We start from the raw sequence: 13,860 nt of genomic DNA on the forward strand, positions 1-13,860 counted from the left end.
CACAGCAATTACCAAGGAATACCAAAGGGGGGACGGATGAAGTAAGAAGCAAAATCACGTCTCCGGACAAAAGAGTGGGGGAAATCGAGACTAGAACTGAAGAGATAGAAACTACCATCTTCGAACAAAACTTTGAAATTGGGGCGGGCGCGGACAGGATCGCAGCACTGGAAGTCAGATGCGAAGCCCTTGAAGCCAAACAGAAGGACGCGAAAATAGGTCGAGGCGCAACAACATCCGCCTGAGGGGGATCCTGACCTTGGTCTCGGATGGTGATCTGGACCAATATGTAAAAGACCTGTTCCGCTTCATCATAACCTTGCCAGACAAGGCCCCCTTGGAGCTGGACAGGTTGCATAGAACCCGGGCGAGACAAAACTCCTCTCCCCCAGACGTCCTGGCCCAAGTGCACTTCTTCCGAGTCAAAGAGGAGATCATGCGGGAGGTCAGAAGCACTGCCCGAATCCACTTCAGAGACGCTGCAATATCTCTCTACCAGGATCTGGCGACAACAACTTTAGCAAAAGGGAAAGCTCTAAAACCAATGGCAGAATGGCTCAGCGAGAAGAAAACATACCGGTGGAGCTTCCCCAAGGCCCTGGCCTTCACCTGGAAGGGTAGCCCACAGCTGATCTCCTCCCCTACAGAGGCAGAAAACTTCATGAATCCCGAGACCGGGGACGGGGAACCCGACAGAGCAGCGCCCGTCTCCGAAGGCACTAGGCGAGAACCCCTGAACTCATGGTCCCGAGTAGAGAACCGCCATAGAGTACACGGGACCGCCCCCAGGAACAAGAATACGAACAATGTGTAAAGACGAGCCGCTGGGCAACCCCAAGACCACACAAGAATAACCCCAGAGAAACACAGAAACAGGAACTCTAACTCAATGGAACTCTACTACACCATGTTGTAAACCTCTCGCTACACTGAAAACGCAAGAGGCATGATTGCCTCCCATCTAGCTGGTCGCGTTGGCTCGGCCACAGGCCCCGTTGGTCGAAGGCTGGACCGTAAAACCAAATTTTTGTTCAAAGTGGGAATACAGAGGTGTGGAGATGGGAGACTTCTACGAAGGGATCGGGATCCCCAGAAACCCAAACTAAGCTGCGAGACACAAACACCAACAGGGGGGCCACCCCCATTAGCAACTGTACCTGACCCGGATGGCTGCCCCAGATAGGGAAATCACCATGTTGACCTGGAACGTGCAAGGCCTAAATGCCCCGGGCAAGAGGAAATCGGTGGAACAAAAACTCTCCCAAGCATCAGCGGACATCGTCTGCCTACAGGAAACACACCTACTAGCTGCCGATGAACATCGGATATCCTTCCTCCGCTACCCAAAACGCTACTTCGCCTCCTCCGGCCAGAAAAAGAGAGGGGTGGCCATCCTCCTCAACCGCGACCTGCCATTGACTCAGATCACAATCAAAAGGGACCCAGAAGGCCGTTACCTACTACTGAAAGGCTTACTCGTCGATCTCCCCATCACTCTCGGAGCGATTTACTGCCCGAACAGCGCTCAAGACCACTTTCTCGGCAGCCTGCTTCCAGTGGTGGCGGCATTCTCCAAGGGTCAACTTCTAATCAGCGGGAACTTCAACCTAACACCAGACCCTGACCTGGACCTGGACAAAACACTCCCCCCAACTAGGGAGGACTACACAAGAGCCCTGGCCATGGCCGAGTTCTTGCGGGAAACTGGAACCATAGATGCCTGGAGACTGTTCAACAGGAAGGAAAGGGACTATTCATTCTTCTCGCACATCCATAGAGGCCACTCGCGAACTGACTTGCTACTGACCTCCAGCGAGCTCTTCCCCTGGATAGAAGACATCCAGATCGGTCTGAGAGCCATCTCAGACCGCGCTCCCATCGTTATGCGTCTGCGGACACTGGGAATGCCAGAAGCGCCGAGATGGACCTGGAAGCTACAAGACCAAACCCTGGCAGACGCCGCTTGCAGAACGGAAATAGCCGAAGCACTCACAAACTACTTCGTGGAGAACTCGACCGATGACACCTCGGAGGCAACCCTCTGGGACGCCATGAAACCGGTGATCCACGCGGTAGCGATCAACTGCACATCGAAGCTCAAGAGACTTAACCAACTACAGCAAGAAAAGCTGGAGGCAAGGGTCAAGGAACTGGAGGATACCTTTAAATAGCACCAGGCTAAAACTACCGGCTGGGAACTCAAGAGAGCGAAATCTGAACTAGAAATGCACCTGGCGGACCGCTCAGCCACGGCCCTGTCCTAAACAAAACAATTCTATTACCTAAACAGCAACAAAGCGAACCGCCTCCTGATTCACACGCTGAAAAATGTACACTCGCGAAATAACATTCAAGGCCTGGCGGATCCGAGCAGCAACGTACGCTATACAAAGCCGGAAATCCTCGAACTCATGGCACAACACCACAGAAAAACCATGTCTGGACCCCCTACATCCAAACTGGCGCAGCGGAGCTTCCTGGCACCCGCCCAAGGAACTCTGCCACGACTCCAACTAGAAACACTGGAATGCCCAATCACAGTGGAGGAAGTAGGCGATACGATCTGTACCCTGAAAAATACGGCCCCGGGTCCGGACGGCTTTACTGCCCAATTTTACAAGAAATACACTAACATCTTGTCCCCCCAGCTTGCAACTCTATTCAATTCTTTCCTCGAAACGAGCTCCAAAACCACGTCTATGGAGGAATCAGTGACGGTCCTCATCCCTAAGCCAGGGAAGGACCGAACCCAATGCGCTTCATACAGACCTGTCACCCTGTTGAACAACAATGCCAAGCTGTTGCAAAGATCCTGGCGAATAGACTGGCACCAACTCTCCCAAGCATAATTCACCCGGACCAAACCGCCATCCCGGGCCGCAGCCCACACGACAACATCAGGCGTACAATCAACACAATCGAGTCAGCTAATAGAATGGGATCGGAACTGGTAATCATGTCACTCGATGCACATAAAGCCTTCGATATGCTGGACTGGGGCTACATCAAGGAAACACCAAGGCACTACAAATTCGGCCCAAACTTCACCAAATGGATCCCATCTAACTACCAACACCCCTCCACACATCTCAGAGTGAACGGGAGCAAGTCCGGGAGAATCACCATCACAAGAGGCACTAGGCAAGGCTGCCCTCTATCCCCCCTTATATTTGCGCTCTCTAGGGAGCCCTTCACCGACAGAATACGAGCGAACCCGGCAATCCATGGCCTCTTGATCGGTGGGGAGTCCGACAAAGTAGCCCTCTATGCAGACGACGTACTCTTTGCAGCCTCCCAACCAGAAGAGTCCATGCAAGCAATCTGGCAGGAATTAGAAAAGTTCAAAGAAGCAGCAGGATTTCAGGTAAGCTTCACGAAATCTGCAGTAATGAGTATCAACGTGCAGAAGAAACGCAAGGCCTCCTTGGAGGCCAAATACCCGATCCCATGGGCAAAGCAACACCTCAACTATCTGGGAGTCCAAATGCCAACTAAAACAGAAAGAATCTACAAAACAAATTTTAGCCCATTATTCACAGAACTACAAAAGGACCTATCCAGATGGCAAAAGCAGGAAATCTTGTGGTTCGGAAGGATCACCACTGTAAAAATGAACTTAATCCCAAGACTACTATATCACTGCATGGCCCTCCCAGTAACGGTTCAAAAGAAAGCCATCCAAAGGCTACAGGCAGACCTCCTAAAATACATCTGGGAAGGAAAGAAGCCGCGAATACCAAGACGCATCATGCTCCGAAGTCCCGCGGTGGGCGGCCTGGGGGTCCCGGACATGGACAGATACTGCCTCGCGGCCCAGCTCTCGCATGTCTTCGCATGGAAAAAGGACCCTAGACCCCGTTGGCTAACACTGGAGGACACTTGGTGCCACTTGCCGATAGAATGCCTACCACACATGAGAAGCCCTAAACTCTCCACCAGCGAGGAGCCACTGATGGCGACAAGAAACACAGTGACAAGCTGGAAGAAAGCAGCCCACCAATGGAACCGCAGAAATACGATAGGCCCACTCACCCCCATCTGGGACAACCCATACTTCTCCCCCGGCGTCACCCGAACAGCTTCGACAAGTGGAAAGCGGGCTGTCTGCGCGTCATCGCGAACTTCTTCGAAAATGGCGATCCGCTGCACTTTGAAGCATGCAAAGCCAAATTTCTGGTCCCGGAAACGGAAAGGTTCAGATACGCACAGTTTAGGCATTGGCTATCTAGCAAAGGAGTCGGGCAAGGCGGAAGCAGAGAACTATCAGCCCTAGAGCGTACTCTCACGACCACCCCCCCTAAAGGGAAAGTGGCCACCCTATATATACTACTAGATAAAACGGACCCTAACAAGAAGGAGCCCTACATGATAAGATGGGAGAAGGACATAGGCAGGGAGATCGATCCAGCGGAACGGAACCATATCTGGACCCGTGCACACAAAAGCTCCAAATGCATAACCAACAAAGAAGGTGCCTTCAAGGTGTGTTACAGATGCTACAGAACCCCAGAAATCCTCAGCAAATGCAACCCCTCCATCACATTGCTGGAGAGGATGCTCTGACAAAGGCACACTATACCACCTACTGTGGGCCTGTCCTAAAGCGGCCCAATCCTGGAGGAATGTCCTCGACCAAATCAAACTAATCACAGGCCTCACAATCCCGTGGGACCCTGGAGTAGTCCTGCTGGGGGCGAAAGGCGAAGGACGATTCCCACTGGCCGGCCGCCTAGCGGACCTCTCTTTACACCTTCTAACGGCAGCAAAAATATCAATTGCCAGGCTATGGAAACACCCTGAGGCCCCATCAATCCCAATTTGGTTGACCAAATGCTGGGAAATAGTTGCAGCAGAAAAAATCACGGCCGTACGCTTCAACAACAGAAACAAATTCCATCAAACCTGGGCCCCATTCCTAGACTACACGCAGCAATTCCCGGGAGTGGCAAGGCAGCCCCCAACCTTGCGATGGATGGAGAAACTCGACTGAACACTTGACGGAGGCGAAACGGAGACGCACTCCTGAGGCCAAGCCGGAGCCCAACACTGACAAACCACCCACCTCCCTAGCAGCAGGGTGAACACAGACCTAGAGCAGGGCCCCCCCTCCCGCCCCAAGACAGAGCAGGAAAGGAAGAAAAGACTCCCGGATACAGCTTATTGTGCAAACTGATGCTCCCCATGTCTCCACTCTCTCCCCCCCACCACTGTTTCTTTTTCAGACCTCAGTTTTACTGTTTGGCCGTTTTGTTGAAACGAAACTTCAATGTCATCTTAGTTCCATTGTCTAGCCGAAAGCTGTACGTTTCTCTTCGATTTTGTATTTCTTTTCACTTTTACAAAACAATAAAAAGAATTCTTGGAAAAAAAATGGGTGAAATTACTGTATAGTGCACCGCTAGCCAGAGTCAAGACGGGAGCGATCATTTCAGAGAGGTGGCAACTTATTAGGGGTACCAGACAAGGATGCGCGTAGTCTCCGATGTTGTATATCCTAGCATTGGAGCCCCTAGCGATATACTTGAGACAGCAATATGAGGTAATCGGGATCTATACAAAAGGGGACCGAACCTAATTTCGCTATATGCAGATGACATGTTACTGTACTTAAGATACCCTGAGGAAAACCTCCAATACATTCTAGAAGTAATAGAGCGATACGCGACGCTATCTGGCATTGCAGTGAATCCCAAGAAATCTTGTATATTCCCGCTGGGGAGGTATGTAGGGGTCCCACAGTAATAGGTACAGCTGGAAATTGCTCTAAGCAAGCCATTGTATGGGTATCGTCCTTTCTAGAGGACAGGAAATCTAAAATCACCTGGGGAGGACACTCCACCAATTCTAGACCAGTGGACTGCGGTGTTCCGCAGGGACCCAGCTTTTCCCCACTGCTTTTTAATCTGTACATTCGCTGTCTCTGCACCCTTCTCTCACAGCTCGGGATCTTTTTCACCAACTTTGCAGATGACACGCAGCTCATTTTGGAACTATGTGGTAACCATAATTCCGACAATAACAGGTTACCAACCATTTATAACACAATAGAAAACTGGATGAAATCACACTGGATGTGACTAAATGGCTCCAAAACGGAACTCATGACATTTGGCACAACAAAAGTCCTAAAAAGCCTAGGCCAGACTACTCCTCGTTCCGTATAAAAGACTTCTGCATCAGTGTCAAATAAAGTCAAAACACTTGGCATCTACTTGCAATCATCACTAGGAGCCGAGGCACAAGCCTCTTAGCTGAAACGGAACTGCCAATATTATCAGAGGCTCCTCTGTCGCATCAGACCTCTTATAAATACCAAAAATAGTGCCACAATAGCTAGGGCCACTATCTTGTCACGACTGGACTATGGAAACGCTTTACTGTTAGGTGCCAGCAACAACTGCATAAAGGAATGTCAAATCATTCAGAATAACGCAGTCCGGTCCATCGCAGGAAAGTCCAAACGTGACCACATTACAAAAGACAGAAACGACCTCCACTGGCTAGCAGTGAAGGAACGTATCATCTTCAAATCTCTGACCCTGGTTCACCGTTGCCTAAACGGAACGGCCCCAACATACCTGAAGAAGGAATTCAGTTGGTATGAGCCGAGCCGAAGCTTAAGATCCGCAAAACAAGGACTGCTTAAATCCAGTCACCCCAGAGCTAAATCCACAGGCCTAGGTAGAGCATTTCCCAGCAAGGCCATCTTCCACTGGAATGAGTTACCTCGTAACCTCAGACTCAAAAGCAATGTTCAATCATTCAGAAAACAGCTGAAACCACACTCTTCAAATAATTAACACTTCCGCCCCCCCTGCGCTCATGTAGAGCCCACTTTTCTTTCTTGTTATACTGTCCTGTGAACCTTCGGTCTTCGTGTCTCTGTCGCGCCCCGATACTTGCAAGCTTTCACCGCGTTATAAATATATAAATAAATAAAAGCAGTGGCAAAGAGCTCATTTCTGGCAGGGGGGTGAGAGGCAAGGAAACAACAGTGGCAAAAAGGGTGATTAGGGGGCAGCAGCCAAAAGCTTAGTACCTTAGAAGGGGAAAACCAGTAGTAAAGAGCTCATGACTATAGGATGAAGAGAGAGAAACAGTAAAGGACTCTTTGCTGGGAAATTAGCTGCTTTAGAAAAACAGCTCATCACTCTCAAGGAAAGAGCAGCAGAGAGAGGAAGAGGGACGCAGCAAAGAGCTCGCCGTAGGAAAGGGGTACCCATAGTAAAGGGCTCATCACAGTGGGAAAGCAGCAGCTAGGAACTCATTGTTGCAAAAAAAATAGCAGCAAAGCAGTCAGTGTGGGGGAAAGCAGCAGAAAAGAGAATAACTAATGGGGAAAAAGGCAGCAAAGATCCCATTGATGGAGGAGGAGTGAAGCAGAAGAAAGATGCTAGGGGGCTGGGAAACAGCAAAGAGCTCCTTGCTGACAGGAGACCGGCAGCAACGTGTTCACTGCTTGGGAAAAGCAGGTATGATAATCTAAGAACAGCGGCTAGGTTCAAAACTCAGAGCTTCTGCCCTTGGAAAACCGATATACATTTTAGTGTGTTGGCCACAATTAAACATTTTGGTAGTGGATTATCAACCTTCATGAAACCTCCAAACTAAAAAGCAACTCAAAGAGTGACTAACAGTATCGTTAGTATTTCCTGAAAAGCTACTTTCTAATGGGTGCACATAGAACTGCGGTGCAGGACTGAAAAGAAAAACAATCTGGGCAGGGCTTTGAAGAAAATCTATCGAAGTAGTAAAATAAATTGAAAGGATATCCTTCTACCGCAGTGCGTGACTCAATGGGCAGCTTTTACTGGCGAGCAAGCAAATTAATTGCAAAAGAGATTTAAGCCACTGTCGAGAATACCCGTCAATCTTGGTCAGGTATAAAGGTTCTGCAGCTTGAAAGAAGCAGTAGCCTAAAACATCACTTTTAGAAACACATCTTTGTTTTATGAACATATGCAGCCCTGCTGGAAGTAGAACACGTTTTTTAAATTAATTGTTTAGTTATTCCATGTGACATGCCACACTACTGCTTTTAAGTAATTAAAAGGCCAAATGGACTTCTAAAGAAGAAGTTTATACAATATGACACTTTGTAATACATTTAGACTATACAGCACTTTGCACAATGGCAAACATGCAGGGCATAGGCAATCTTGGAGTGGACAGGTCTTCTTAAACACTACTGTGTCTACCATGCATGCACCTTCAGATCCGGACTCACCTCATCTTCGAAGTCGTCTTCCACAGCACACCGGTTTTGAAAACTCCAAGCCTACAATTAAAAGGGAAATGTCAAACTTACATTCTTTGAGACTGTATCTAGTCTAACCTCAGTGCCAATCCCACCATCAACCACAGACCTAGACGTGCTATGTGTGCATTCAGTGTAAACCGAGTCTGCTGCAGAAAGAAACTATATCCCAATTAATTACATGGATACTGTTGAGTGCCCATACCGCAAACAACATGCGTCCTTACCCACAAGATTGTTCAATGAGTTCAACGCCTGTTGGCGAGGTATTTGTTGCAATGTATAAACCCCCAGTCCTATATTTAAGAATTGACATTATTTTCCAAATCTAGGCAAAACGGGCTACTCCTTAGCTTCCTTACCTCATCTAATAGTAGCTGTGGTCGAGCGTTTAATGCCATTTCTGAGACAATGAGTAAGGTAAACAAGACGACAAGGTCAGAATATTTCTTTGAAATAAAGGAAAGTCTACACAGATTTATACATGCAAATCTAATTTTTCCCTACAATTTAAATTAAAGCCAGGAGAAGCATTATTGTTTGCCATCCATGTTTTCCCTTGGTGCAAGGGTCAGTTTTATTGGTGAGCTGCGGTGGTCTAGGATTCCCTTTTTGAGGGCAGAGCTTCACCCTCAAACTTCAAGTTATTTGCGAAGTGTTTAAAATGAGATTAAGCGATATACTGTAAAACAGAATTTTGACAATTGGTTCTGACAGGAGTGGGTTCTGGAGGGTGTGAAGTAATAGAGGCTGTGAGAGAGGGTGTTTTTTTTGCTTCCCTTCCTCGTAGCCAATAGAGCTGGAGCCCCAACAGCCCACGTGTATTCAACAGGCAAAGCCCCTGGACGGCTATGGGTACTAATGACCAGGGAGTTGGACTTATTCACAGTGAATGAAATTAAAGGATGGAGCTATTGATTGATCCGGGGAAAGCAAGGCGAAGGAGGGATAATTTAAAGCAAACAAGGACAGGGGATTCTAGCAAACTCTTTCCATGTAAAAGTAACTCGCCTTTTAGGTCACAGAGGCTGGGAATCGAGGTTGTTCCCTGGGTAGCATATTTTGTGTGTAAGTGTAAAGGAATGCCAGACTGAGTGTTTGCACTGAGTCATGGGGATTTATTTTCATTTATTTATTGTGCATTTGTATGGCGCTTATACATCTAAAAGTGTTTCCAGGCGCCACCTCAAGATCAGACCTTCGTTGGTTTTGTCTTCTGCCACGTAGGCGTTCGGATGGAAGATGGGGTAGAACAAGGGCTCGTTATCAAATGTTTAAGGGCTTGGCTTTAGTCACATTATCAAGGACCTACAGGGATTTTTTGTTTTTTACTGCGAATGAGAGGTATTAAATTAGCCATTGCTGAAAACATTGTAGGGGCTCTCTGTGTGTAAAACGTACAATTAGGTGAAGCATCATCATGAGCATTGAGGCACTAGTCGCACTACCTTTTCCGAATTAAACTGAGCGCGTCATCATGGTGCGCAGGGAATATGTATACATATGCTGTAGGACGATAATGTCTAGGGAGTGAGGGTTAAACAACGCAGGTCTGTGCATAGATGTTTTCATTTGGTCTGTGCTTTTGCCTAGTTGCGCTGCGAGGTTTCCACCTACACTGGAACATTTTGATGCCTTTACACCGTTGTAATGTTACATAAAATGTCCCCTCATTTCAATCAATTGTAGGAGCCAACAAAGCTGTGTCGATTTTAAATTCAAGTGCATAGTTTGGTGCACCGTAAATATATGAAAATCACTTCCCACCCGCACACAGATGCCACAAGCCACTTAATAAATGAACCAAAACATTTTTTCTCCATAAAGCACAGTCTAGACTTCATATGTTAGTTATGTAAAAACGGTGTCAGCTAAGAAAACGTAGGTCATGCTAGCTCATTAAGGCATTAGCACCATTTCAGGAGGCTGTTTCCATTCTGGGTTGACTGCATTCTTGGTGCCTTAATGCTTATGGGGCATCTCTTTTCTCCCGATATCACTATTGTAAGAACTCGTGCTTGGTGGCTTCTCTGGTATTAGCACAAGGAAATCGTCATTGGCCTCCCCCCAGCCAATTAGAATGTTCAGAGTGCAGTCAATAACTACAGCTATTGACTGCACTCTGCTTTATTGTTTCTCTGCTTGCTTTGAAGTCAGAATGCTCAATTTGCGGCCATGACTTCTTTCAACAAAACACTTCAGCTGTGAGAGAATCTTTTTCACTGCAACATCCTGTTTAGCACACCAACGAGAAAGCTAAAACATGGTAAAATGCTTTCACTTTTTTTTTATAGAGATACGGTTTACTTTTCCAGTATCCCTAAGGAATGCTCATGTTAGACCCACTACAGTTTAACCAAGTTTGCAATTAAAATGCTTAACATAAGACAAGCTAGTTAAATACATTCTACAAAATAAAACCACATTTAAAGTATTAACTTTGCCGATTTACTTTCTTATTGTTAAACTAACATTGTTTATTTCTACACCAAAACATTTACTGCTACTACCATTGTGTGCTAATATTTAATTTCATTGAATTTATAGAGCACCTTTCGCCAAAGGCGCAGAACAAAAAATATCAAAATCATTGTCAACGTTGGTATCCCTTTAAGGGAAGAGCACGCCTCATCAGAGGGCGGGAGTTAGTGATGTGGGGAGGAGGGAAGTGCGTTGGCACCGTTCGTGCCAGTTCCGAGTAGCGATTAATAAAGAAGATTGTACTGAAAGTCCCTCCGGCTCCGTGTCCTTTATTTGAAATACAGAAGCCCAGTCCGGACTACAGTTGGTGACGAGGATGTCTCCTCGCGGACCGGAGTCCTCCTGAGTTCCACGCCGGCGATCCCGCCAAGCGTTGTACGCATTACGGCCAGTGATCCCACTGGGCCTATCCTCCTCCACGCTACACGGTCGGTGATCCCACCGGGCCACTCCCTCCCGCGAGCCTGCCGCACGCCTCCTCCTGCAGCCAGTGATCCCACTGGGCCCAGCCTCCTCCTGTGAGCCCCGCTACACGCCTCCTCCCCACGACAGCCTGGCGCACTGCGCCAGAAGACGGGCTCCAGCATTAGGGAAGGATGCCCTACAAAGGACTGCAGCGCTCCTACCAGGCCCACACTGCAGGGACACGCGAGTCTCACAAGAGAGCTCAACAACGCAGCAGAGACTCAGCACCCAGGCAAGCTACTCCACGTTTCTCCTTCCCCAAAGGGGGGCCTACACCACTGTCACATCATGCCTGAGCTAATAAGGGGGCACCAACCCCATAGGCACTGGCCCACTCAGGGGCCACCTGCACACATCGTCCAAACCTACAGCAAGCTAGAGGGAGGTCCTTCACCCAACTCCAAGCGAACAACACGCCTGAGACACACAACTACCGCAGCTACCGCAATAGACATCACAGTCAGCCTGTGGCCCATGCACCGCCGCCATGAGCAACCCGAGCAATCCACCCTCACCCCGGCCCTTCTGCAGCACACAGGCCATACAAGCTGCGCATGCTGCTACTGTTTTCCACGACGCCACAGGCCACGAAAGGTCTGCGATGGACAGAGTGGATGGAAGACTTCCACCATTTTGTCAGGAGGTCTGGCGATGGTGACTCGCCCCATCTACGTGACGTGTTCCTCAACCTGGTAGGGAGTGAGGGAAAAATGATAGTCAAAACAATACAAACAGCCGACCAACCGGATTTTGCCTCCCTGATCAAGGCTCTTGACAAACTGCTCATAATTGAACCCAACAGAGACTATGAAAGATACCTCTTCAAACAGTGCTCACAGAAGCCAAAGGAGACGGTAGATGAATACATAACCTGCCTAAGAATAAATGGCGCCCATTGCCAATTTGATGCTTTCTCCCTAGACGAAGCCATAAGACTGCGCATCATCGAGGGCTGCCTCCCACCTTCTCTCAAGAAACCACTGCTTAAAAAGCTGCTAACCAATCCGGAGGTGAGTGAACTCGCTCGAACTTTCCAAAGGGTTGATGCTCAAGCCGCGTCCATGGCAGGCCCGACCACTCCACAACACGAATCTGCTGAACTCATTGCAGCAGTGCAACCACCAGCTTCAAGACAAGGAGACAAGGGTGCATACCCGTATAGTTAATCGATCTTACAGGTGCCGAGGCAACAGAGAGTGCTACCGCTGCGGCATGGCCTTCCCGCATTCAGGATCCTGCCTGGCCCTGTCGCAACGATGCGCCAACTGTGGCAGAGGGGGCCACTTCCAGTCCATGTGCAGAGAAGGCAGGTCATTCCTGACCGCAAGACCCCTGGCACCCACCAGGGTGCCCTATCGCCCACCTACACCACAATACTTCCAACAGAGATTCTCACAATCACTGCAACGCATGTATGTCAGAGCCGTGGACGAATACCACTTGCAAGACTACCCACAGGGCTACGGCTACCAAGATCAACCATCATACCTGATGGATGAATAGGACGAGCCCCCGGAAGGGGGTAAACAGAAAAGGAAGTCTACTACAACCCAGTACCCTCCGCATGTGCCTCATACTACGACCAAACACAGGACGAGTTCGTCAACCTTATCCAGGACAGTGAAGAAGCCAAGGAAGCACCAAAAGTCCCGGTCAAAATGGGTAACTGCCTGTTACACTTCCTAGTAGACTCCGGCGCCACCGTAAACATCATGGGTGAGCAAGAGTACTTGAGAATTCCCAACACCTCAGCACTTGAACTAACTTGATCCAGAATCTTTCAATGGGGCGCAACCACACCCCTGCAAACCATTGGACACTTCAAACGCCGCCTCCTCCTCAAAGGACGACAAACGGACACCACCATACATGTCATCAGGTGCCCCACCAAAGGCAGATGCCTCCTCAGTTACTACACAGCCTCATGCCTAGGACTGATTGATATCCATGTCGGAGCAAATAAAGTGATCACATCATCACCAGTCTATCAAGGTCGGGATGAAGAAGTGAGAGCCATTGCACCTGGTATTTCCCAAAATCTCATTACCAAACTCCACATTATGGAGAAGTTCCCCCAACTATGCACTGGGCTAGGGAAGCTGAAAGGCCCCGCGATAAAACCACATATCGACCCCTCAGTGAGACCGGTCCCGCAACACCCAAGGAGAGTCGGTTTCCACCTACAAGAAGCCATCTCCAGAGAACTTAACCAATTACTCAGCGACGGCATTATCAAACCTGCAACTGGGCCCACACCATGGGTCTCGCCCCTGGTCATAGGACCGAAAGAAGGAGGGAGACTGCGGCTATGTGTCGACATGAGGGTGGGCAACACGCCATCCGAAGGGAAAGGCACCCAGGTCCGTGCATCGAGGACATGATCGTGCAACTAAAAATCGCCCGCATGTTCTCCAAGATCGATCTGATACAAGGTTATCATCAACTAGAACTACACCCCGACTCCAGAGGGATAACGACCTACGCCACTCACAAGGGATTATTTCGATACAGAAGGCTGAATTTCGGCATCTCATCCGCAGCCAAGATTTTTCAGGAAGCTGTAAGACATATCATCAGACCAATAGCAGGCACTCTAAACTACAGCAATGATCTCATCTTCGGGGCTTCCAAAGAGGCTCATGATGCTGCACGCAGCC

At 48.7% G+C, this 13,860-nt stretch overlaps 1 protein-coding gene and 1 long non-coding RNA gene across 3 annotated transcripts in view; one reads left to right on the forward strand and one right to left on the reverse strand.

The window, feature by feature from the left end:
- The window catches only part of HROB (homologous recombination factor with OB-fold), a 526,210-nt gene that overhangs the window by 389,478 nt on the left and 122,872 nt on the right, over window positions 1-13,860 (reverse strand). For both annotated transcript variants that reach the window (XM_069634316.1, XM_069634315.1), the window contains one exon: window positions 8,228-8,278. In XM_069634316.1, coding sequence (XP_069490417.1) covers window positions 8,228-8,278 — 51 coding nt within the window. The remainder of the gene's footprint in view (window positions 1-8,227; window positions 8,279-13,860) is intronic.
- The window catches only part of LOC138521460 (uncharacterized), a 212,070-nt gene that overhangs the window by 126,861 nt on the left and 71,349 nt on the right, over window positions 1-13,860 (forward strand). The window lies entirely within an intron of this gene.

Source organism: Ambystoma mexicanum, chromosome 13, assembly GCF_040938575.1.
Source record: "Ambystoma mexicanum isolate Mex_15411 chromosome 13, UKY_AmexF1_1, whole genome shotgun sequence".
Taxonomy (NCBI): Eukaryota; Metazoa; Chordata; class Amphibia; order Caudata; family Ambystomatidae; genus Ambystoma; species Ambystoma mexicanum.